Below are 27,374 nucleotides of genomic sequence, written 5' to 3' on the forward strand. Positions count from 1 at the left end.
ATGATATTTGTTTACATGTTCCATTTCGTCATTGTTGTGTTATTCTTATTTTAAACGAAAGAAGAGCACTGAATTAAACTAACTAACGTAATGAGACCATGCGTATCTCTCTACTTTTAAACTTTAGGCTTGAGTTCCTGGCGGAATATATCAAGGATTCTCGTCGAAATGAGGTTATTTACGTGACGCCCTAACCTAAAACAGTCTGCAGTCTCACGTGCGCCCCACCACATGCACCATCTTGGTTTTGGAGATATTGTATCAGTTTTGCGTAAATGTATTATTGAAGAAGCGTGATATTAGAGCAAAGATCGTATCTATAAAGATGTTTGAGTGCGCTGTTGTGATTAATGTTGTGGAAATTATCAACACAGCGATCCGACTCTCCCAGTGATTCCCAACGGATAAGGCTTCCGTTGTGTTTTCTACATTCACTTCTTTGCATTGTTTTATAAATTGTAACTAACTTACTTGATTGCGGAATATACGTACTGTATATAAAAGATAAAGAGGATCGTATTATTTGCTGTGCTGTAACTTGCCGCAATTTACTAAACATGTTTAAAAAAATGAAGTGGACGGAAATAGGTGTGATAATTCGAAATCGATAGTTTTATCACGTAACAGCTGTTGTATAGGTCACTGGAGCCATCTGCTGTAGTACGCTCTGGGTCTGTGTTCTGAATGTCCCTAGAACACGCCAAAGCGTAAAGACAAACTGATAGAGTTGGAAAGAAAGTGCATAAATGTGCGTGGTCGACCTGAAGGGTTCCGCGTGACTACACACATATGAACTTTTTTGGTATAGAATTAACAAGTAGACTTGATGACAGCAGACAAGACAGCGAATTCATTGTGAGAGTGCCGAACGCGCAGTGAACCTGCTCCCCTGTAACGGTGAAGTAATTATACTGAAATCGCTCGAGTGAGATCACGAACTCGCATATAAAAAGTATTGGTATATATTAGAAGACATGTTCAATTACTTACCTAACGCTGGATGTTTTATCACCGGAGGCGCTAATTCCTGAGCTCTTGTTTTTATGGCACAATAATTGATTGATTCTCGGGTCGCTATGCGAATTCTTGAAATCTCCTCCTGACCTAGCACTTTATGGAATTCCGGGAAGGTCATTTCTCTGCTGCAATGAATAGTTTAAAAATATCCTCCAAAAACTTTAGATAATTTGTCAGTTTTAATCTCCTTAGTGTGCTGACTACAAGAAGTTGAGCGATTTTTTCTTGTTAAAAGTGGAAACTATGTTCTTTTCTGCAGCTTCTAGCAGCAGCGTAGCACACCACACACTCACAAGCGCCGTGATTATGTTTGTGTGATTCTCGTCCCCCCCACCCCCCCGTCGGTCAATCCTTACTACGCCACTGACTTCTATAGTATCATGTCGTATATCCAGTGTCGAGTAACTAGGATAAACATTAAATAATTATATAAATAACTATTTGAATATGACAATAGACATCGCATGAGCTACATTTTTAAATCACTCGGCAATGAATAACTCAAAGTCCAAATGTAAAAAGTGCAGATGCGTGACCATGTGATCGCTCACAACCAATCAGTAACCAGAACTAAATCTCGGATTTCTAATATTTTGATAAATGTAGGGCCAAGGGCGGGCTACTGGTTGGGAACACGTTGAAGGCAGCGGTCGGCCGACCCCAGAGGGAAAACCAGAACCATTATCCCAGATGTCTAAAATACAGGGAGGACTTTTTGTCGGTTTGTTTAAAAGTAGGTCGTTAGACTTTGGGTCGGCGAATACAACTGGGAAGAAGGACAAGTACCTCGCCAAGGGGCTGGGGGATGGGAAGATTGGAAGGAATAGACAAGGAAGAGGGAAGGTAGCGGCCGTGGCCTTAAGTTATGAGAAGTGAGAAATCACTTCGAGGATGGCTGAGGAGGGAATCGAAACCAGGCCTACGGTGGTGGCAGCTAATCACACTAACCACTACACCACTGAGGCGGGCCGATACATTAATTATAGTAAATCCTTTTGCACATACTGCATACAAAATCAAATTCATGGTACTTATACAGTACTTGATGAATGGACTTTCTTAACTTCGTTGTCTTTAGAACTTCATTACCCAGTATCTCAACGAGAACGTTCGACAGTGATTTGTGGTCTCGGGGTAACGCACTGCATTGTCAATGCTGAACGCTGGAGTTCGAATCTCCGTACCGCGGACATTTTTTGTGAATAGTAAATAACTCATCGTTATTTAAGTCAATACATTCATTACGTATTTATTTTTTCTACATTCTGTCTTCTTCTTCTTCTCCTTCTTAATCTGTTTACCCTCCCGGGTTGGTTTTTACCTCGGGCTCAGCGAGGGATCCCACCTCTACCGCCTGAAGGGCAGTGTCCTGGAGCGTGAGACTTTCGGCCGGGGGATACAAAACTGGGGAGGAGCACCAGTATATCCCTCCAAGCGGTCTCACCTGCTATACTGAACCGTGGTCTTGCAGAGGGATGGGAATATTTGAAGCGATAGCCAAGGAAGAGGGAAGGAAGCGGCCGTGGCCTTAGGTTATTTACCATCGCGGCATTTGCCTGGAGGAGAAGTGGGATACCACGGAAAACCACTTCGAGGATGGCAGAGCCGGGAATCCGGGAGGGGGGGGGGGGGGAGTGGCAGCTAATTCACGCTAACCACTACACCCGAAATTCTGCCTACTAAACCAAATTCGTTGCACTTGTGCGAATTTCTTATTACTACGTCCATTTTCTTTTGCATTTTATTACTGAAGATCTCAATGCCACTGTGCTGTAGTATTGTATAGCCCCGGGGTAACGCGCTGGAGTGCGGATAGTGAGTGCTGAAGTTCAAATCGCAATGTTGAAATTTTTTTCTTCTGAATATTAAATGGATATAACCTTTAGGAAGAGAGTGTCAAGGAAGTGAGTGGAGCAGAACAGCCAATAGGCAGCTAGACGCGAGGGCTGAATAGACGATGTCAAATGGTCGATATGCAGAATGGAAATCATGGATAAGGGTAAAGGACTGCGTTCAAGGGTTGGACTAAAAGTGAAACGTGCGCCTGTGAGGTAGGCAACCCGCACAGTAGGATTCAACAATGGCTTAGAGACGTCCTTGTATTTGACATATGGCCTTTGACGAGTTCCCAACAACTAGCCCTCAATGATCAGCGCGAATGGAATTTTTAGCCCCCTTCTCTTTGGAAGTTCATTACCCAGTATCTGAATGCCAGCACTCGGCAGTGATGTGTGGTCTCGGGGTAGCGCTGTGGAGTATGGATGTTGGGCACTGGAGTTCGAATCCCAGCAGGGCGGAGAATTTTTACTGAATAGTAAATAACTCATTGTTACTTAAGCCAATACATTCATCACACACTAATATATATATTTAATACAGTACGCCTACTAAATGAAATCCATGGTACTTAAACTTTATTAGCCCCCTTCTCTTTGGAAGTTCATTACCCAGTATCTGAATACCAGCGCTCGACAGTGATGTGTGGTCTCGGGGTAGCGCTCGGGAGTATGGATGTTGAGCACTGGAGTTCGAATCCCAGCAGGGCGGAGAATTTTTACTGAATAGTAAATGAACATAATGTTCAGTGATAGAGTACCAGGGAAGTGAGAGGTGGAGAGCAGCTGATAGGAGCAGGTGTCATGACGGCGACATGGATGGCTTCAGAAACTTGGTAGCAAATGTCTGAAATATGGCGGATGAGAAAATATGAACTCGGGAATTCTGAAATACCACAATGTCCACGAAATGGTGCAGAAGAAATGCGATGTGAGTAAGGCAAGTTGTTCAAGGGTTGAATTGAAAATGGGGGTGGCGCCTGTGAGGTGGGCAACCCACAAGGCAGGGGTCAATGACCTACTTTTAAACAAACCGACATAGCGTCCCTCCTGTATTTAAGACAGCTGGGGTAATGGCTCCGGTTCGACCTCTGCCTTCGACGTGTTCCCAACCACTAACCCGCCCTTATACCTACATTTATCAAGAGACCAGCTTGGTTCTGGTTACTGATTGGTTGTGGGCGATCACATGCTCACGCCTGCGCACCACTGTACACTTGGGACTTTGCGTTATTCACTGCGAAGTGATATCAATCTGTATCTCATACTCTTATCACTGAAAGTTGCATTCAGTTACTATTCAGTAAAAATTCTCCGCCCTGCTGGGATCCGAACTCCAGTGTTCAACATCCATACTCGAGTGTGTTACCCCTAAACCACACATCTCTGTCAGACGTTGTCAAAGATATACTGGCTAATGAAGTGCAATAAATAAAAGGCTTAATGAAATCCATTTCTACAAGTAAAATGTACCTGGACTCCGGAAGGTGGCAGCTAATCACACTAACCACTACACCAGAGAGGCGGACCATAGTAGGGTACATGCTAAACAAAATTCAGGTACATTTTACTTGTAGAAATGGATTTCATTAAGCCTTTTATTTATTGCACTTCATTAGCCAGTATATCTTTGACAACGTCTGACAGAGATGTGTGGTTTAGGGGTAACACACTCGAGTATGGATGTTGAACACTGGAGTTCGGATCCCAGCAGGGCGGAGAATTTTTACTGAATAGTAACTGAATGCAACTTTCAGTGATAAGAGTATGAGATACAGATTGATATCACTTCGCAGTGAATAACGCAAAGTCCCAAGTGTACAGTGGTGCGCAGGCGTGAGCATGTGATCGCCCACAACCAATCAGTAACCAGAACCAAGCTGGTCTCTTGATAAATGTAGGTATAAGGGCGGGTTAGTGGTTGGGAACACGTCGAAGGCAGAGGTCGAACCGGAGCTATTACCCCAGCTGTCTTAAATACAGGAGGGACGCTATGTCGGTTTGTTTAAAAGTAGGTCATTGACCCCTGCCTTGTGGGTTGCCCACCTCACAGGCGCCACCCCCATTTTCAATTCAACCCTTGAACAACTTGCCTTACTCACATCGCATTTCTTCTGCACCATTTCGTGGACATTGTGGTATTTCAGAATTCCCGAGTTCATATTTTCTCATCCGCCATATTTCAGACATTTGCTACCAAGTTTCTGAAGCCATCCATGTCGCCGTCATGACACCTGCTCCTATCAGCTGCTCTCCACCTCTCACTTCCCTGGTACTCTATCACTGAACATTATGTTCATTTACTATTCAGTAAAAATTCTCCGCCCTACTGGGATTCGAACTCCAGTGCTCAACATCCATACTCCCGAGCGCTACCCCGAGACCACACATCACTGTCGAGCGCTGGTATTCAGATACTGGGTAATGAACTTCCAAAGAGAAGGGGGCTAATAAAGTTTAAGTACCATGGATTTCATTTAGTAGGCGTACTGTATTAAATATATATATTAGTGTGTGATGAATGTATTGACTTAAGTAACAATGAGTTATTTACTATTCAGAAAATATCTCCGCCCTCCTGGAATTCGAAACAAACACGTCGAGGTACAGAGTCAATAAGAGTGCGGATGGTGTCCTGAGGGATGGTTCTCCATTCTCTGTCAACCATTTGCCACAGTTGGTCGTCCGTACGAGGCTGGGGCAGAGTTTGCAAACGGCGTCCAATGAGATCCCACACGTGTTCGATTGGTGAGAGATCCGGAGAGTACGCTTGCCACGGAAGCATCTGTACACCTCGTAGAGCCTGTTGGGAGATGCGAGCAGTGTGTGGGCGGGCATTATCCTGCTGAAACAGAGCATTGGGCAGCCCCTGAAGGTACGCGAGTGCCACCGGCCACAGCACATGCTGCACGTAGCGGTGGGCATTTAACGTGCCTTGAATACGCACTAGAGGTGACGTGGAATCATACGCAATAGCGCCCCAAACCATGATGCCGCGTTGTCTAGCGGTAGGGCGCTCCACAGTTACTGCCGGATTTGACCTTTCTCCACGCCGACGCCACACTCGTCTGCGGTGACTATCACTGACAGAACAGAAGCGTGACTCATCGGAGAACACGACGTTCCGCCATTCCCTCATCCAAGTCGCTCTAGCCCGGCACCATGCCAGGCGTGCACGTCTATGCTGTGGAGTCAATGGTAGTCTTCTGAGCGGACGCCGGGAGTGCAGGCCTCCTTCAACCAATCAACGGGAAATTGTTCTGGTCGATATTGGAACAGCCAGGGTGTCTTGCACATGCTGAAGAATGGCGGTTGACGTGGCGTGCGGGGCTGCCACCGCTTGGCGGCGGATGCGCCGATCCTCGCGTGCTGACGTCACTCGGGCTGCGCCTGGAACCCTCGCACGTGCCACATGTCCCTGCGCCAACCATCTTCGCCACAGGCGCTGCACCGTGGACACATCCCTATGGGTATCGGGTGCGATTTGACGAAGCGACCAACCTGCCCTTCTCAGCCCGATCACCATACCCCTCGTAAAGTCGTCTGTCTGCTGGAAATGCCTCCGTTGACGGCGGCCTGGCATTCTTAGCTATACACGTGTCCTGTGGCACACGACAACACGTTCTACAATGACTGTCGGCGGAGAAATCACGGTACGAAGTGGGCCATTCGCCAACGCCGTGTCCCATTTATCGTTCGCTACGTGCGCAGCACAGCGGCGCATTTCACATCATGAGCATACCTCAGTGACGTCAGTCTACCCTGCAATTGGCATAAAGTTCTGACCACTCCTTCTTGGTGTTGCATTTGCTCTGTCAGTCAGTGTATAAGTCGCAAAAGCGAATGATCGACGTTACGCAGTTGTGACACGTCTTTGTTTTGTGTGACGAGACTAATGAAGGAACGCTAACCAATGTAATCAGAAAGAATAAATGGTAGGTGCCACGAAGATAAACTTGCAGTTAAATCAAATACTTTATTACGACACGAAACATTCTGTACTGTACGTATACAGAGTAAGAAAAACAAGATTGTAATTTCAATACACATTATAACAAATTAATTAATTTCGAAGTATTCCTGCACTGAATGCAGTAAAAGGGATGGATGGTGACCACTTCTTAAGCTTATTTCGGAATGTATTAGTTATTTTACATCTAATGGCAGTTTATTAAACGTCTTAATCTGAGCAATGAAATGTATTGAACCCGTCTTTGTAACCTACTGTACAGCGAGATACATTGACTTGGTTACCTGACCTGGTACTATATTTGTGAACATCAGTTCTGACCTTCATTTTTATCTGTTTAACATATCCAGCGTAACCAGTGTTTATACCAAAGGTATCCCTCGTCATCTTCTTCCTTCTTCCTCTCGTGTTTTATACGAGTTTCCAATGTCTTTGACTGACGTTTCGTTTAGGTCACAGCAAAGCCCCTTACGCAAGGTGGCAGCTTCATTTTCTCATAAGTACGTATCTTACGAACATTTATTGCCATAAAATCGTGTTCTGGTGCTAAATCAATAATAATTTTGTTGGACGTAGATCTGGATAGGTAGGGCGATGTTTTGATATGGTATGGGAATGTTGTGTACGAATGACATAAAAAGATATATGCCCGGATTCACCAACCTTCGTCAAGGGAGATGATCATCGTCACATATTTGATGCTTAACATACTCTTTACAGCGCCCCTGGTTGGACCACAGTGAACTAACTTTTGCCTCTAACTGTCATGGCGGCTGCCACTTCTTGGTCCTATTATCAGTTCAATGAGTTGATGAGATTATATGTTATTGCAAATTGAAGTTTTATTAAAAAATAAACACGACATTTTCAAACACTCGTAATGTTGCATGAATGTTATAATGAAATAAGCGCAGTGAATATGGTAGGCATTTGCTTGGTTAAAAGAAGAATTACGTATGTAGAAAGACGGCATCATACACTACCTATAAAGTCATTCAGTACAGAAAGACTTGTTATACGTACAACTGTTCATTGAGGAATTCGCACGCGTAGAGAAAGATACCACACCCTTTTAATGACATTCATTCAGTGTCATTCTGGTATAATTTTTGAATTCTGCTTCTTAGTCTAGTTTGTTAGGTTTTATGCTTTTTGCTACTTATGGCTACTTTCTGAGAATTGCTGTGCAACAAGCAACACATACGTCCGTTGGTTGTGGCATAGAATATCTCTACGGCATCCTCTGACTGTCGTAAGGGGTCACCAAACACGGTAACCCCAGACGTCCGGACCCGTGGCTGAGTGTAGCATTCCTTCTACCAGCATCACCACTTTATTATTTCTATCGGACCTCTCTTGGTCAACCGTCGCCTGACTTCATTCTTCTGAATTCATAAGCTGCATTTATTTACTTATGTATTTAGTTAGTTAGTTTAACCTTGGACGCCTTCTCAAAGACCGTACTCCATCACACAGCATTTCCAACTCATTTCTATGACAGATTAAGAGGAAATAAGCATACGTTTTGCCTTCAAGTGCCATGGTCGCCAGTGGTTCAAGTAGATTCAAAAAAGGCTATCAGCTTAGCAGTCTATATTTTTAATGTCGTTGTTGAATGAGCTGCAGTATTGTTGGATGTAGATGATGATGCTGCTGCATACCTGTTTCGATTTACCGGAACTCTTTATCACCCCTCTGGGTGGAATCAAACGGTCTGTGCCCCTGCATGTCGTGAGAGGGAACAGCCACGCAATCTATACTCGCTCTAAGCCGATAAGCATATCCGTGATTCTATACTTCTCCGTCTCGCGGACAAATGTATTGTATTTGCGTATACTTTAAGAAATGCATTACAAAGAGATGTGTTCACAACAGAGAGCTTATTGAGCTCTAAATGCACTCAAACTAGGATCTGCAGTCATGTGTACCGCTATGCCTGTAGTGGTCGCTCTGTTGTTGAAAGAAGGTTCGAATGAAGTAGCCTTGACAGTTTTTAAAGTATTTCAGAGTATTGTATGCATAGGACTGAACACCAGTCCAAGCAATGTAATTCGGAACTACATTTGAGAACAAAACATGACGACCTCGCGTCACATCACTACCCGGTGTCTATTATCGGCTTCGAGGATTTGTTACGTCTACTGTAGCCGGAGTTGCCAGATCGACACGAAGGAAGACTGAAGAGAGTGGTTTGGCAACCTCTCCACACCAAACAACGATCACTCAGCAGGGTGCTGTCTGTTGCTTTCCAGGAACTGAGGCCATCATGTTTTTTTCCCCACGTGGCTTACGTGGGATAAAGTTGCCCGAAAGAGACCTTAGGAAATCCTTAACATTCCTTCCTTGTCAGGAACATCACTTGATGCCAATATCCTCACGTAACTCCATCTACAATAACCGTAGTTGGCATTATGTATTTCAGTCTTGAGAGGTGGTGTGGTGGGCAACGCTCTCGCTCGAGACTCTCCAGACTGATCCTCCCGTAGTGCAAGCTGTGCGACGCAACCAGTAACTACGGCTGTAAACTTGATGATATATCATTGGGAGTTATTGCGTGAAATAACGTTCTCATATGAAAACATGTCAGGCAAAGTACTGCATGTTCAGCTATGAACCCCTTAATACCATTAACGAAAGTTGAAGCAGAATGTCAGTAACTTAAACTGTTCACGACTTATTTGGAGTGGGCATCTTAGCTGAATAACAATGCATAATTTGTGAATAACTGTAGATAGGATGTACGTAGGTAGTTTGAAAAGTTCTCGGAATGTGCTAGAATTAAGTATCTTACCTCGGTGGAACTACTTTTATTTTTCAACGTAGTCTCCCTGAAGACTAATGCATTTCGTCCAGCGATGTTCCAATGCCTTGATCCCATCTCGAAAATGAGATTCCTCCAGGCCTGCAAAATACCTCTCCAATTCAGCTGTCAGTTCTTCCCTTGTAGAAAATCTCCGTCCACCGAGGAAAATTTTCAGCTTGGGGAATAGGTGAAAGTCTGATGGTGCCAAATCAGGTGGATAAGATGGATGTGGCAACAATTCGTACCTCAGTTCATGAAGTTTTGCCATGGCAATAACACTTGTGTGCGGCAGAGCGTTGTCCTGATGAAAGATGACCTTTTTCCTTGCCAAACCAGGCCTTGTTTCGCGTATCTTTTCCTGTAGTTGGTCTAGGAGGTTTGCATACTATTGCCCCGTAATTGTTTGGCCAGTAGGAAGATAATCTATCAGCAGAATACCTTTTGCATCCCAGAAAACTGAGGCCATGACCTTTCCGGCCGAACGCACTGCCTTTGCTTTCTTTGGTGGTGGTGAATCAGCATGTTTCCACTGCTTTGACTGCTGTTTTGTCTCTGGGGTATAGTAGTGGACCCATGTTTCATCAGTAGTCCCAAACCGGAGCAAAAAATCTTGTTGGTTGCACTGAAAACGGGCCAGACTTTGTTCGGACATTTCCAATCTGGTGCGTTTATTCTCCAATGTCAAGAGCCGCGGCAACCATCTTGCGGATAATTTTTTCATACCCAATTCTTCGGTTAAAATATAATATACCCGTTCAGAAGACATGCCTACAACTTCAGCAATCTCCCGCACTTTCAGTCGACGATCCTCCATGACCATTTTATGCACTTTTGCGATAAATTCTAGGTTCGTAACACTTTTTGGCCGTCCACTACGCGGATCATCATCCAAGCTCTCCCGACCAAATTTTAACTCGCTGGTCCACTTGGCAACAGTTGAAAATGAAGGAGCAGAGTCCCCCGAGTGTGTTCTGAAAGTCGGCATAAATTTCCTTTGCTTTCGTACCTTTCTTTACAAAGTATTAATCACTGCTCGAATCTCAGTTTTTTCCATTGTCACAAATCACTACGCAGGAACAACAACGAAGAGTCGTCACTACCACACTCCTGCAGCTAGAGCACTGACGCGCCACGTGTTCACTCACTAAGGATGTGTGATTATTGGACGGGAATCTCGTTGCTCTAGCACTGATTCCGAGAACTTTTCACACCGCCCTCGTACACCTACTTGGATACTAGGGGCGTGCATTATTCGAACCTGAGACGGGGAAGATGTACTCTGCTACATATGCAACCCCCATTACACATGCGTGGAACGTGTAATCTAAAATGCCCGATTTCGCTCAAATTCTTTCAGCAGGGGTGATGGGCAACGGTCTCGAGACCCATTCTCGTGTGCTGCGAGCTGTGCGACGTCCCAGTTACTACGAGTGTAAGCTTGATAGTTATTATCAGCAGTTCTCATACGGAAATGTGTGTGACGATAAATTTTGTCAAAAGCCTAGGAAAGCACTGCATGTTGAACTATGAGCTCCTTAATACCATTAACGAAAGTGAAGACAGAATGCCAGCATCTTAAACTGTTCACGAGTTATAAATCAGGTGGACTTCTTAGCTGAATAACCCGTAGAATTTGTTAATAACTGTTATTAGGATATACACCTACCTGGATGCCTCACAATCGTTGTCGGCAGGGTAGCTTCTTGTGATTCAGACCGGGCCGGAGTATTCCTCTTCAATTATATTATTTGTTTTTAAGTGTCGGAACATCCCAGAAGTATTTCTGCCGACGTATTTTACTTCTTTTGAATAAACAACACAGCGGGCTGTTATATGTGGCATCTCTTCAAAATAACCGACATCCACGACTTACGTTGCGTTTCGGACATCGTCTTCAAGTTGTCGCGTACAATTATAGACAATTTCACATTGCACCGTCATATATCGAAGCACCTAATTGTGACGGGAATACTCTATAACATTGTAAGGAATTATTTCCTCCGTCACCAAAATATCGGTAAACACAAGCAGTGGTCGTAATATGATATTGAATGTGCGGCCTGATAACGATTTACACCTATATGTCGAAAGCATTGGAGCAAACTCAAGCATTTTAGATTACACATTCCACTCATGCGTGATGGTGGTTGTATATGCGGCAGGGCGCATCTTGCCTCGTCTCGAGTTCGAATAATGCACGCCCCTGGTATCCAGGTAGGTGTACCTATAGTAGCCGTCAATTTCTGTACTTAGCCTATTGATTGGTATACTTACCACTGTATACAATGTCAGAATGTGTATCCTTCATAATTATGTTATACTGTGTCAAAATAGACCTCGGTAGAAATAAACGCCCTAGTCGCTTGTTGACACGTATTTACGAAATTGAGAAGGGCCGTGGTTGGCTATTCCCATACTCGGCACAACATTCAGTTTCGACTACCTGCAGGCCTACGACACGCTGTTCGCCACACAATGCGGGGACAACGGTCTCGAGATCTCTCGAAATTTCTCGCGAGAAATAATGGCTACGCTAGTCTCGGGAAATCCCGAGAAATTTCGAGACCTAATCTCAGACCGCCCATCACTAGTTAACGTCATTAACTGCCATTCCCAGAGGCCCGGGTTCCATTCCCGAGTCTGTCAGGAAATTTGAAAAGTGGTACGAGGGCTGGAACGGGAGGTCAACTGAGTGGACGGGGTTCGATTCCCACCTCAGCCATCCTCGAACTGGTTTTCCGTGGTCTCGGTCTCCCACTTCTCCTCCAAGAAAATGCCGGGATGGTACCTAACTTAACTTAAGGCCGCGGCCGCTTCCTTCCCTCTCCCTTCGAATTCTCCCATCCCCCACAAGGCCCCTATTCAGAATAGCAGGTGAGATAAGAGTGACGAATTGCCCGACTCATTGGCTGAATGGTCAGCGTTCAGGCCTTGGGTACAGAAGGTCCCGGGTTCGATTCCTGGCCGGGTCGGGGATTCTAATCGTGTTTGATTAATTCTCCTGGTTCGGGGACTGGGTGTTTGTGTTTTTCCCAAGACTTTCCTCACAACACACCACACTACCAACCACGGAATAGTGATTGCATTCTTCCAAATAAGATTGCGTCAGGAAGGGCATCCAGCCGTAAACATGGCCAAATTCACATGTGCTATTTAGTTGGCAGAGGTGTGAGAGAGCGGTAGAAGAAGAAGAGTAAGGAATTACATTACTCGCGTACAGTTTATTGTGAGATACATATATTCTCAGACATTCTGTACTATCGCGTAAATTTTATATTCTGAAACATTTTCAAATAGCTCTAGGCATGAGATTTCGGAAGACGTAACTACAACATGTGGTTCATCGACACATTTTTCGACCTCCTCCAAATTTTGGAATGGCCAGTAGGATTACTGATGGTAGTAAAAGAGGAGGGCTGTAATGGACAACGGAGCATAATGCGTACTATTTACGTCGCTAATTGCCAGTGGTTTAAAACATCGGACGTTTTTGGCAACACGACGAGAGAGAAGGCTAGGATTAGGAAGTTAATGTCCGTGGTCTTAATTAAGGTAGCGCCTCACATTTGCCTAGTGTGAAAAGAGGAAACCACGGAAAACCACCTTCAGGGCCGCCGTTAATAACAGTCGTTATAATGTTGTCCTAATGTGTTTTTCAGAGGCCCGCAGATACCGTTCCTGGCCGAGTCGGGATTTTTAATGGCGTCTGGTAATTTCTGTAGCTCGCCAACTCGCGCAACACCACCATCGGGTCTAATCAAGGAGTCTTGATGCACGGCTCGTATTGCATGCATATTTCCGATGAGTGGAGACGTGTGCGCAGTTCCCGAGCTTGCCACACCGTGCTGCTAGTTGTGCGGTATTGGCTGGTTAAATATCAATTAAGAAATGTCACAGTTACAGTTATGTCTGAATATTCCCCACGCACAGCGGTGAAAATGTATTTCCGAGGAAGGGAACAACTTGTTTATTATCAAATAATAATAATAGCAAATCTAATGTACAACTTATTAAAAAAAATCCATTAAATGCCATGCACACATCCTCATTATAGACTGTAGCGTTCAGTCTGCAAGCCTCTGTGAATTTATTAAACGCCTCTACGAAGCTAGTAGTTTAGTTCTGTACGTCTTATCTTTAAAACGTTAGAAACGGTGTCCAGCTATCATCATCTTGATTTCCCTATTACTTCAATTACTAGCATCCAGGAAAGGTGATTTCAATCGGTGAAGGAGATAGCGGGGGGGGGGGGCTTTTGGCTAAGTGCTTTATTGATTTTCGAAACTTTTACAATTTATAGTTTTTGTAATTATACAGTTTTACAATTTTAGATTTTACACTGTTTTCTTTTGGATTGGCGTTTGATATACAGAGAATATAATGACAGAATTTAGAGCTGGATAGTACGAAGATGGTTCGTTTCATGGAGTTGATTTACAATGCCAGAAATTTTACATAGATGTTACCTTATAATGACATGAATTACTATAGATTACAAGAATAACATTTTTCAATTGTACAGGTCTTTTAGAGCAATGCAAGAACATCTACATCCACACACATACGATACACGTATACTTATTTTTTTAATGCAGAGACTTACGGTTACAAAGAATGTGTACAGAGATTTACAGTTACAGCAAATATTTACAATAGATTACATGAGTAACATTTTACCGTTTTTTCAGGTTTGTTTTAATAACATCCAGTTTTCTCCAGCTGCTGCAGTATTCTAGGTGTACATACATACACACATACATACATACATACATACATATACAGTTATTTACAAGTTGGAAATATTTACAAAGTTGTTTGGTTACAATATGGATGCATTCTCAGAAGAGTTTACATCGGATAAAATATGCTGAATATCTGAAACAGAGAAAAGTATTTTATTATCCTCATTCACAATAGTTGAGGTGATGGTTCGTGGTGCACTGTGGAATTCTATTACCTTTCATGCTGGACTCCATTATCATCTTACGTAAGCTATCCTTGTCCAGTCGCCTCATTCGACCCCACCACCGAACACGGTTTATGTGTACAATTTCGAGGTAGTAACGTAGCTTTTATCTGAGTACCCTTCTGCCATTGTTCCTGTCTGCTTGTACCAGCAATTATTCTGGCTACTTTCATGTCTCTTACTTCTATCCAGCCAGCCTTAACTCCCGTACAGCAAACAGACCGGCCTGAAAGTAGTTTCGCCCCCTGAGACTGGGGTCGGTGGAATACACATACGGTATCCCCTGCCTGTCGTAAGAGGCGACTAAAGGGAGTTAACTTGGGAGCATGGGTTGATATCCTCGCGGCCCATAGCTAAGTCCTTGTATTCGTTCCACTTGTGTCGGGCTCCTCACACCTCCCGTGGGTCAACTCTTGGTGTATCCCGATTTCAATGGTATTAGGTTCGCGAACCCGAGGGAGTCTTTTAATTTTCACACCCATCGTGGACCTTGTCTTTCTTTGGCCGATTCCTTCATTTTTCGAACTGTCGGACCGCTTCCATTTTTATTTATTTACTTTTACAATTTGTTTTACGTCGCACCGACACAGATAGGTCTTGCGGCGACGATGGGATAGGAAAGGCCTAGGAATGGGAACGAAGCGGCCGTGGCCGTAATTAAGGTACATCCCCAGCATTTGCTTGACGTGAAAATGGGAAACCACGGAAAACCATTTTCAGGTCTGCCGGCAGTGGGGTTGGAACCCACTATCTCCCGAAGGCAAGCTCGCAGTTCCGCGTCTCTAACTGCACGGCCAATTCGCCCGATGCTTCCATTTTGCCGCCGTGTTATTGTCTAGTTGTTATTCCTCTTAAGACAGTAGTGATTATTAAGAAGCGACTTCTTTCCTACAGAATGATCACCGTTGCCACGCCGGCTTTCTATAGTATAGAACACAGCTTGATCGATTTGAAATCTTGATAATGATACAAACAGTCGGTTGTCTTACGTTCAACACACATACTGTTGGCCTAATTATTGAACTCGTTCAACTTGTTTTTGGAAGAACTTGTGCACCTTAACATCAGCACATGAGAAGACTTATTACACTTCATATTAGGACGTACGATATAGAGCCACCTCTTGGATGTTTCATTAAGTCATTTCTGTCTTTGATGATGACAATTGGAGCATACTCTTTCGTAAATGTGTTTTTTTTTTACGAACATGTCCAGCCTCCATAACCTCTACATGTTCTGTGCCTTCTGTGTTACAAATATCGTCGAGATCTTCAACGTTATTTTCCATCCTTTCAATGTGTACTTAATGGATGGATAAGTCAGAAGTTTTAATACTATTATATTACTGCAGACAGTAAATACCACTAAAATAAACTGATCACTCTTTTCTTTTTCGTCACTCACTGCTATACAACGCTTATACAAGGGTCCTGGTCTGTATAAGCAATTCAGTGACTAAATAAATAAATAAATAAATAAATAAATAAATAAATAAATAAATAAATAAATAAATAAATAAATAATAAACCGCGTATAAAAGTTATACAGAGTTTATTAGTAATACTACGAGGTTATATGACGCTGTTCATGATGATTCATCCGTCGGATGGAGATTTTAAGCCTTGAGCAGATTCTTCGGTGTTGTTCGACAGGAGTAGGCTTTGCGCAATCGCAGAGTTTCACCCTCTGTCTACCTCATTATCGTCATTCCACATCGAGACGCGTAGGTCGCCGATGGGCGTCAAATAGAAATATAATCTGATAATAGCGACGTGTTCGCCAATTAATTGAGGTGAAGAAGAGATTGTCCACTCCGCACTGGTGGAGGTCGTTGCCGGCATAGCGCCGTTGCTGAGAACAAGGAGCTAATATAAAATGTAATTACCTACGCTGCTTGGTGTGAAAATAACCACGAAATTACGGAACAGACTGCAGTGACAACATACCACACTTGTGTGCGCAATGGAAATAGCACGTAACACTAAATGAAAGAATATATTAGAATATCCCTTTATAGGATGAATTAAACAATGCGACACACTTGTCAGAAGATCCAAGTGGCTGTGACTTCACGAGTTACTGCTCAACTAGATGTGCCAGTGGTCATATTCGAACTTATAACCGTGGAATTAAAGATCGTATTCGAATGCTTCAGGTACCATACAATATGAGAGAAAATATGAATCTGAATGTGATTACGTATTAAGTCCGAAATCAAAATACAATGGGTTGAGCACATTTGACGACTTATATTAGCATAAGAAAATGGACCGTACCACAGAAGAAAACCAAGGCAGGACACCAAATTCCAAGTTAGATTTTATTTTTAAAACCCCGCAATTTCACTGTCTCTATCATATCACCGTGTGAGGATTTATAATTTGCTTCATATAGACTTCTTAACGTGTGTATTATTGAATAGAGATACATAACGGTACAGTTACAGAAGTTTTGTCATGTTCGAGTCCGGCTCCATGGCTAAATGGTTAGCGTGGTGGCCTCTGGTCACAAGGGTCCCGGGCTCGATTCCGGCAGGGTCGGAAATTTTAACCATACTTGGTTAATTCCTCTGGCAAGGAGACTGTGTGTATTTGCGTCTTCATCATCATTTCTTTCTGATCACGACGCGCAGACCGCCTACGGGCGTCAAATCAGAAGACCTGCACGTGGGTTACACGCCATTACCAAGTGAGTATCGCTAAATAATGCAGCTGTAATCAGACTTGCGGCACTTTTCGTCTAGTTAATAATAATAATATTGATTTCGCGTCCCACTGACTATTTTTGACCGCTTTCGGAGATGCCGAGGTGCCGGAATTTTGTCCCGCAGGAGTACTTTTAGGTGCCAGTAAATGTACATATACGAGGTAGATGCACTTGAGTACCTTTAAATACCACGGGACTGAGTGAGGATCGAACCTGCCAAGGTGAGGTTCAGAAGGCCAGCGCCTGAAGCGTCTGAGCCACTCAGCCCGGCACTTTTCTTCCTGCTACTTGCTGTGCTTCCAGGCATCAGAATCCCTTGCAAAATCTTGTTTTGTGAGGATCAGTACTTTTTCTATCATTCTTCAATTTTCCTCTCTTACAGGGCAGTTTTTTCTTAACGAGTGAATAGATGGGATGGCAGTATGGCACGGATCCATTTCTTCTTTAGTAACAAGTATGTGAATGTGGACTCAGTTCCACTCTTCATAACTCGTACACTATTTGTAGGTGGTGGTGATTAGTATTAACAAAGTGCAAGTGGGCAACCATTCTCTGTTAACACTAATCAGAAGGGAAAAGTGCAAGGGATCCGACACTTCGGAAAATGAAGGTATCATCCAAAGAAAGACAACGGCCAGGAAGGCCGTGAATATTCCTAGGATCTAATACCTTCGGGGTTGGAAAAGAACAAGAGTTGACCGAACGAGGTCACGCCCCTTTTGTTCGCATTTTTCCTGGAAGCTACAAGCTTACTTCCATTCGCTGCTGGCTATAAGAATGTCGGGACATGAGCGGAGCGAACCCCATGTGCCATGTTCTAGTTATCGCACTTTCATGCAGATGAGTTGACCTAGAATTTATTCGGAGCTGCTCGTAGCGCCACTGCCGGGGAAGCACGGAGTCTCATTCATACACTTATTATTTTTCCCTGTTTTACGGCCGGATGTCCTTCCTGACGCAACCCTATATGGAGGGATGTAATCACTATTGCGTGTTTCTGTGGTGGTTGCTAGTGTAAATATGAACAGGAGTGTGTTGGGACGAACACAAAGACCCGGTACCCAAGCCACAAGAATTGTAATAATTTCGTGTGGCTATTTCTAGCCGAGTGCAGCCCTTGTAAGGTAGACCCTCCGATGAAGGTGGGCGACATCTGCCATGTGTTATTGTAGTGTGTGTGGCAGCGATGTTAGGGACAGCACAAACACCCAACGCCCGAATCATTGGAATTAACCTATGAAGGTTGAAATCCTCGACCCGACCGGGAATCGAACCCGGGACCCTCTGAACCATTCAGAGTCGGACAAGAGTCTCATTCATACAAATATCGCCGCCCTATTCTCTTATCACTGCTGCCAACTTGACCAGTGATACTTAAAGTCACGAGACATCACCATCAACAAACCAACCTCAATGTAAATATCAATAATGGAGGTTCTCTTACCCAAGTAAATGATCAATCAAGATATTCATAATTCAGCCTCTTTTCAAGCTCAGTGAGGAACTAAGGAAACACAGTGTCTCTCTCTCACCCTCACTCAATTTAATGTTATATATTTCTGCTTTTATTTTATACAGGCATTGCTATAATCGCATTTTTCAGTGTTTGCTTGTGTAAATAATAATTCAGCTCCTCTGCTATTACTTGTCGGAGTGAAGTAAAACAACGCTGTAATAATACACACAAGCACATGCATATAAATATTTCGGAAGTCAATAAGAATACAAAAGGCTAAGTCTGCAAACCGTCAAGTCGTGACAAGACAATACAAGGTTAGGTTAAGTTAGGATGATAACGAAATTTCCTTCCATTTCAACTGAACTGATCTTTATAGAGGTAGTAGTATTGCTTTCCTTTTCGGCGGAGTTCTTGCAGATTCTTCTTGCTTTTTATACGTCCTTCCAATTGTATTCTATGCATACGAATTGGACAAAATAACACCGTATTAATAAAATGCTGCGTTCGTCATTTCACGCCAACTACGTTATTAAATACATTATTCGAACATGCTACAATTCTACTCAGCTGGTATCATGCGAACAGATCTACAATCCCACAGAAAAAGAAAATATGCTGTACTTATACCCGCAAATGTAACACTAGTCATTTCCATAATACGGCAGCGGCATATCTCGCAAGTCACGCGACAACGTAGTGCCAACGGTAAGACGCCATATCGGTAAGTAGGGTCCATAAACTGTGAGGTTAGCAACACTGAATTAAACGCAACAGAATAACTATAAATCACTAGCTGCAGTGTTAACAGGGGAGACTACAGGCAGGGACTGCCTATCTGGCCTCCCGTGCCCAATCCTTGTTCTCTTCCTAAGTTTGCTAGCTCAATTACCGATACCTGTTCTCGGAAGAATCGAACACGTTCCTGTTTTCACTTGTAGTTCGTATTAAGAGAGGAAGGTTGTTGTCGTGTAGTGTTATTAGAAGCAGTACCTACGAAAGCTGCCGCACGATATTAGTGTCGTTGGTTGTATGCCAAGAGAATTACCTTTAAACAGGATCACTAGCGTTTTTCGTATGGAAAGCGTTAAACACATTAACATTTCCCAATTTATTTTCATACTAGAAGTGAATTACGGGTAGAAAAGTTATGTTTAAATTTTCTAAAACTCAATGTTAACCACACGCACGGTTCTGACATTTTATTGAAAGCGAAGCGCGCCTTCCCATCGCATTTAGCTAACCAGCTTTTGAATTGTTTTTCGAAATGGGCAAGTTATTTAGCTGTTTATTTTGTCTGTCATATTGCCATTGCTTTCACTGCCACTTATGAAGGCCGCGCGGTTAGGGGGCGAACCTGAATGTCGCTAGCCCTGAAGTTGGTTTTCCGTGCTTTCCCATTTTCACACCAGGCAAAGGTACCTTAATTAAGGCCACGGCCGCTTCCTGGCACTCCTGTTCCATCGTCGCCATAAGACCTATCTGTGTCGGTGCTACGCAAAGCAAATTTGAAAACCGTCACCAAGGTGTCCTGCTGAACAATCGATATAAAACTGAAAAGGGCGCGAGGGACAATGCAGAGGATGTATGGGACGCGCGAGACACCGGACCATGGTGCTGTAACGTGAGAAAAGGAATGTGCTGACGTGTCCAAGATAAAGCCCGCACGTTTACAGCTCGGACTGTAGTGTGAGCATGAAGCAGAAGTTGTACTTCCACTGTTAGGAAGAACTATTTTGTATCAGGATATCTCTACCTAAAATTTCCCTGTCATCTTTCATTCCAGCAACACTCTCCAGTATCATTTCATTTCATCTCCCAGTCATTAATCATTGCCCCAGCGGAGTGCGACAGGCACGCCGCATCATTAATTCCAATCCTGACCTGGTCGAAACAGGTTCTAGAATTTCATTTTATATATTTTACCAAAATAATGACAAACTATCGGTAAAGTACGTGGCAGGTATTCTCTCACCGGCACGTACGCTCACTCTGGATCTCACCTTCAAACCTGCCAGAGGTATGGTCGAGTTTTTGAAGGGTATGAAAAAGTCCATTCGACTTGTCTGGTTACTTCCCCTAACTCGGCAACTTGGGCCGGCCGTAAAACAAATGACGACTTACAGTGACTCACATAATTATTCGGACTCGGGCACGGACACACTGGTCCTATGTTTCAGAGAAAATATTGTACAAGCAAACTAGTTTCTGACAGAACCCAGTTTGACAGATTCAACACTGCATTGAAATTAGTACTTTAGAAAACAGGAGAGAACCAGAGACCCTGGAACCTCAGAATGCATTTCCCGTGTTTCAACAAAATTATTCGGACACAAGTCAGTTGCCACGCAGAAGTCGTGTGTAGAAGAGCCATGGACAGTATGTACGTAAACATTCAGTGAGTTATAGAGTACTGTATAGAACTTAAGAGAAAATGAGCCGCAGAGGAACAGAGAAAACAATCAAACTGCGGCAGCACCATGCTAAAGGTAAAATATGTCGTAAAATTGCTGAAATGTTACAAGTGAAGTCTCACAAGATTCCAGGAGGAAGATAGAATTGACCATCTATCGCATGTGGGACGTCCAAGAACTTTTTCTGTGAGAGAAGTGTTATATCATCAGAAAAACAAAAAAGGAATCAAAGTTTAGTGCTCCAAAACTCATTACGGAGATTGCCGCACACACCGGAAAGAAAGTGCATCCCGAAACAATGCGGAGTGTGCTCAGAAGAGGTAACTTTCACGGCCGTATTGCAAGAAGGAAGCCCTTCATATATCAAATAAATCGAAGAAAGAGAATGCTCTTTGCGAAAGAGCATGTTGGAGAAGACAATGAGTGGTGGAATGACGTTATATTTGCTGATGACAGTAGATTTAACATATTTCAGTCTGATGAGAGGATAACAGTTTGGCGGCGTCCTAATACTGAGCTTCAAGAGAAAAATCTGAAAGCAACTGTGGAGGATGGCGGTGGACATGTAATAGTGTGGGGGTGCATGTCAACAAATGGAGTTGGTTTTTATTGGGGGTAAAATGGACTACTTTTCATACTTTAGAATACTGAGGGACAATATAAAAAAGAGTGCCGAAAATATGGGGGTTGGTGAACATTTTAAGTTTTATCAAGATAACGACACAAAGCATATGGCCTGGAATGTAAGGATATGGTTATTGTTTAACTGCCCAAAGGTGCTTCATCCTCCCACTTAACAACCAAACTTGAATGTGATTGAGGATCTTTGGGACAAACTTGATAAAGAAATAAGAAAAACAACAATCACATCTAGAGATCAGCTGAAAAACCGGTTTCAAGAAGAGTGGCAGAAGATATCTCCCGATTACACCCGGAAATTAGTGGAGAGCATGCCAAGTCGACTCAGGGAAGTAATTAAAATTAAAGGAAAGCCCACCAGAACCTGAACCTTTAGGATCATAAGTAAAAAGGAAAGTGTCCGAATAATTTTGTGCAATATTGGTTTTGATTTAATGTTTTAATGATTATATTTTCATTGACAGTGTGCATTACAAGAATGATGGATGTTTAGTTTTTATATTCCGCACAAAAACGTGTATTTAATTTATACCAGTGCTTTATTATTACTGAAATGACTAACACAAAAGCAAATGTAATAAATCGTGTCTGTCCGAATAATTATGCGAGTCACTGTAGTTCGCACCCGTCGTGGTTTGTGATAGAAGATTAAAATGGGTCGGACACGTGAAAAGAAAGACAGAATTACCGAGATGAAGCCAACAGATCGCTCCCAAACTGGTACACCTCTTTGTAGTATAAAAGGAAACCACTTGGTATGATTTAAACCGTTCTGGTTATGTTCTACAACTGAAAATTTTCATTTAAACACAAAATGAGTAGGATATAAACCGTATGTACTGCTGAAGTTCTGAATAAACATTTCTGAAAGCATGTCTTACTTGAGATTAAATTATACTGTCTCTAAGTTCACTACATATATAACTTAAGTAAATAGAAAACAAAATTACGCAGTTGGTACAAGTATTTGGTTATTAGTTCTTTTAGTTCGTACGAGGTCAGTTCACTTCTTTCTTTCTTTCTTTCTTAATCTGGTTACCCTTCAGGGTTGGCTTTCCCTCGGACTGAGGGAGGGATCCCACCTCTAGTGCCTCAAGGAAAGTGTCCTGGAGTGTGAGACTTTTGGGTTAGGGGCATACAACTGGGGAGGAGAACCAGTATATCTGCCAGGCGGCCTCACCTGCTATGCTGAACAGCGACCTTGTGGGAAAAATGGGGAGATCGGAAAGGATAGACAAGCAACAGGGGAGGAAGCGGCTGTGGCCTTGAGTTAGGTACCATCCCGGCATTTGTCTGGATGAGAAGTGGGATACCATGGAAAACCACCTGCCGAGGCTGAGTGCACCTTGTTCCAGACCTCGTACCACTTTTCAAATTTCTTGGCCGAGCCGGGAATTGAACCCAGGCCTCCGGGGATGTCGCTCATGTCTACTCAACCAGACAACACTGCTACAAACACAATGGGGCTCGGTGTACGTTGAAGGAAAAGAATTTTATTGTAGAAAATTCCTTGTTAATAACACATGCATGTATATCACCATTCTGCAGGTCTTTCTTTAGCATGAAACAAACCTTCTGATTTTATTACAACATTACAACATATAAAGCATCCAGTTCTTCCTGATATTATAAGTGATCTAAACATGGAGTCGAGTTACCGGGACATATTTTAGTGGCATCCAGATTCTTCACACTGAAACTTAGCGGGAGCTCTTCCTGGTTTGTGTACAGTATACACAGGGCACTGAAGTGCACCGTTTTACCTCGCAAACGTTGCACCCCACTTTGCGCTCTTACTACAGACCGGCACGGCACATTTCGGGTTTACCCGACAGAATCATAAATCACTCAATATCCCCATGCCTCTATCTGACTCTGGCGCTTGTTCCAGCCTCCCTCTCTTCCGACCCGAACGAGGTCTAGCCCCTGTGCCCTTCCCTTCCTCGAAGGAAGACTTAATACGGACAAGTCCTCAAGTGTGTGTGTGTTTCTGTTGTGTTTCAGTTTGACAACTTGGGAGTAAGATGGAGGACCTCGAGAACAAGAGTAAAATGAACCCCAACCCGCGGGCTTCTGCTGGACCCTGTTCTGCCCTCACCTTCTGGTGGATCTTGGGAACCTTCTGGAAGGGCTACAAGAGAGACCTCGAGGTGGAGGACATGTACGCTCCACTTAAGGAGCACCGGTCCGACTATCTGGGCGACAAGTTTGAGAAGTAAGGCTGCTGGTAACTTTTATCCTTCATTTCCTATAGCGATAGTTGCTTTGCGCTCACAGTATTGCATGCTAAAGGACTGAGGTCAAAGTCTCTCAAAAAGAAAGCTGATTTTTGACCTTTTCTTCTCGATTCTGTGGTAGTGGTGGGTGTTGGTTTAACAACTGGGATGTATTAACACTAATACAGTAATGTTATTGGCTTTACGTCCCACTCGATATCTTTGTGCATCATGACGAGCGTGGGCAGATCAAACGGGAAAATGGAGAAGGAAAACTATATGGTAACACAAAAAGCATGATCCCTGGATCAATACCTATCTTCATTAATGAGTTATGAGCATAAGTACACAACTCGCCACACCAAGTAACATTAAGCAAAGCAGTTCAAAGAAGTTAAGTGTTACATGTCTCCAGCGAGGTATACCATTAATGACAGTGAGTCCAAGACGTGAGCTACCACTAGACTTAGGTTACTGTACGTCAAGCCTACAGCCAATAGCCTGTTGTGTTGTGAATGCTGCTTCACGACCTACTGCCCTGTCAGTGCTCAACCCCTGATCAGTGGAGATGGTAGCCGAAGGTTTAGCAAATTAAAACCCGGCTTTGTGGCTAAATGGATAGAATGCTTGCTTTTGGTCCGATAGCCCTGGTTCAGTTCTCAGAATCAACCCCCTCGTACTGTTAATTCCCCTGGCTTAGGGACTGGGTGTTTATGATGGCCTCGCCATTAATTTCATCCTCATTAGGTCACCACCAAGCCTATACAATGCCATGCACTATTATTATTATTATTATTATTATATATAAATGTTGAATTTTACAGCATTACCAGAGGTCATAAATATCGTTCACTGGTTTATTACCTTCCTCAGGAGATCAGTGGTGGTGCCTGGCCCATGATCACGGGTTCGATTCCAACCATCAAAGGAGAATACTACACCTGGAAGATTGCATTTTATTTTAGCAGATCTACCTATAAAAAGAAAACTATATTACTCTAACAGCAGCCCTGCAGTCTTCCTACAAAGATGTAGAAGTAACGGGAGTGAAATACCAGCACTCTTGTTATCCATGAGGTACGATGAGGAACGCACGCCAGTGGCGATCTCGTGGACCGAAGCCTAGCACACCTATCTCCCACGGTCCCTGCACCTATACATCAGCAAGCCGCGCGAGGTGGGTCGAGGGGAGACGGACGCATACACTGGGCTGCAAGGTATGTCCCCGATACCTTGCTCTCAGAAAAACGCGCGACGTTTTTTAAATTGCTTTGAAGTTTTGTAAATGGAACAACGTGTCAGATGCTTACATTATAATGTGCTCATCGTTCTCAACTGAGGTTTGGGCTTCACCGATAGTCCTCAGTATACGCCACTGTTGAACAGGTTAATAATGAACTCACCAGCTCTAACAATATCGTGGATTTAGAAATCCTTGAAAACCTAGTCGTTAATTTACATAGAGAAGAGCATTCTTGCTCCTGGTAGGTACAAATATCTTGAAAGAGCACGTACACTTCACAGGAGTCTGAGCTCCAAAATACAGGAGGCATTCAGTTTCTTAAGCGCACTTCAAATTGCACTAGACAACCCATCGGGTGAACCCACTTCAAAGTTCTCATCTTTGCTCGAAAATAGTAGTAGTCACTCTTCCCGAAGGAGAACTAAAACCACGAACAGTTACCTTATGGATAATACAGGATAAACAGGGGCGCAATTACCCATACTACATGGCCTTAAGAGTAAAAAAGAAAAGGTTGCATATAATCGGCCATTATCAAAAGTCAAGGAGGCGAAAGACCAGCACGCGTTATAGAAATTACTAAAAACCTAAGTGGGCTTACGGCCCAAAGATACAGAGGATAATCCCATCCTACAAGGGGGTGACTGAAGGAGGAACCTTTAAAGCCAAGGTGAGATTTACAGAATTTAGAGTGCAAAATTTAGTCAACCAATTTGCAAGGTTGAATGGGAGACGGGAGCAGGTCACCACTCTTCTTTCCCTTACATTACATATTTCCCGGTAGGGAATAGAAACAGAGTCCTCAGACTTCGCCGAAAAACCTACATTTAAACCACCAGTTTACAAAATTACATTAAAAGAAAACGGCTAATACCTTCCCCTCAAACTACCCGCAAGCGCTATCACATGTTTAGGTAAATTCTGCCATTACCTTGTATCGCTGGATATTCTTCAAGCAGGCCGCGCCCCTGCCTCCTAGGCCTCCGTCAAGTCACATTCCCAGGCACTGGAGCAATTCAGACAAGACGGCCCTAAAGGGAAGCTTCCCGATTAAATTGAACCACACTTTGCTCATATGCTGGATTTCTGTTCACAACCCCGGTTTTGATTGGCTAGAGAACTTATTTACAAACATCTGATTACAGTACAGGAGGAACCAGCTGAAGTGTTGACAACTTCGCTACATTCAAAGAAAACCGTCTTCAGAAAAGGGTTACCAATAACAATAACAAAAATGAAATTTCATAAGTTCTAGATTTGTTTTCAGTGCGTGAGAGTGAGCTAGCAAATCCATGTTAGAGCCATCTAACTGTAGAAGACGAAATTCTTTGGGAGTTTACAAGTTCAAGATGGCCGTAGAGAGTTTAAATAGCCGGGGAACCCCTGCTACTATTATTATTATTATTACCAAATAGCTTAGTATGATAATAGTGGAAACTCTTGCGAGAAACTGGCGACACCGCTTCTGCCTGCCATCTAGCAGTTCGAGGAGATAACTACACTTGCTACTGCTGTCAGCTGTATATTAAGCTATTTGTTATTACTACCTTCATAAATACACTAAACACATCACACTGCCATCCACCACAGAAACACGTAATAGTGATGACGTCACACCACACAGCGTTGGCGTCAGGAGGGGTATTCAGCCGTAAAACTAGACCTAACTACGGTACGGGCTGGCTAATGAATTTAGTAATAGGACTTTACCCCTGTGGGTGGGGCCGGTAGGCGACTAAAAGGGGTCCCAGGGGGCTTTCATTTTTGTAGCATTTTCGAACCTGGCATTGCTTCCAGTTACTTCTGTCAGGCAACTCGCCATCATATTTCTTATCCGACCTCCCTTGGTCAACTGTTGTTCTTTTTTCTGTCGTGACGGTATTAGGTTCTCGAGGCCTGGGGTGTCTTTCATTGTCAAGCCCTTTATGGTGCATTGTTGGAACTTTTCAAATTTTCCCTCTACTGTCCGGCTTCATGGCTAAATGGTTAGTGTGCTGGCATTTGGTCACAGGGGTCCCGGGTTCGATTCCCGGCAGGGTCGGGAATTTTAACCATAATTGGTTAATTTCGCTGGCACGGGGGCTGGGTGTGTGTATCGTCTTCATCATC

At 43.4% G+C, this 27,374-nt stretch overlaps 1 protein-coding gene across 1 annotated transcript in view; it reads left to right on the plus strand.

Annotated features, from left to right (window-relative positions):
• LOC136885487 (probable multidrug resistance-associated protein lethal(2)03659) overlaps nucleotides 1-27,374 on the plus strand; it is a 251,334-nt gene that overhangs the window by 93,427 nt on the left and 130,533 nt on the right. The window contains exon 2 of the mRNA XM_067158066.2: nucleotides 23,811-24,021. Coding sequence (XP_067014167.2) covers nucleotides 23,831-24,021 — 191 coding nt within the window. The 5' untranslated portion in view covers nucleotides 23,811-23,830. The remainder of the gene's footprint in view (nucleotides 1-23,810; nucleotides 24,022-27,374) is intronic.

Source organism: Anabrus simplex, chromosome 14 (genome assembly GCF_040414725.1).
Source record: "Anabrus simplex isolate iqAnaSimp1 chromosome 14, ASM4041472v1, whole genome shotgun sequence".
In the NCBI taxonomy this organism is placed as follows: Eukaryota; Metazoa; Arthropoda; class Insecta; order Orthoptera; family Tettigoniidae; genus Anabrus; species Anabrus simplex.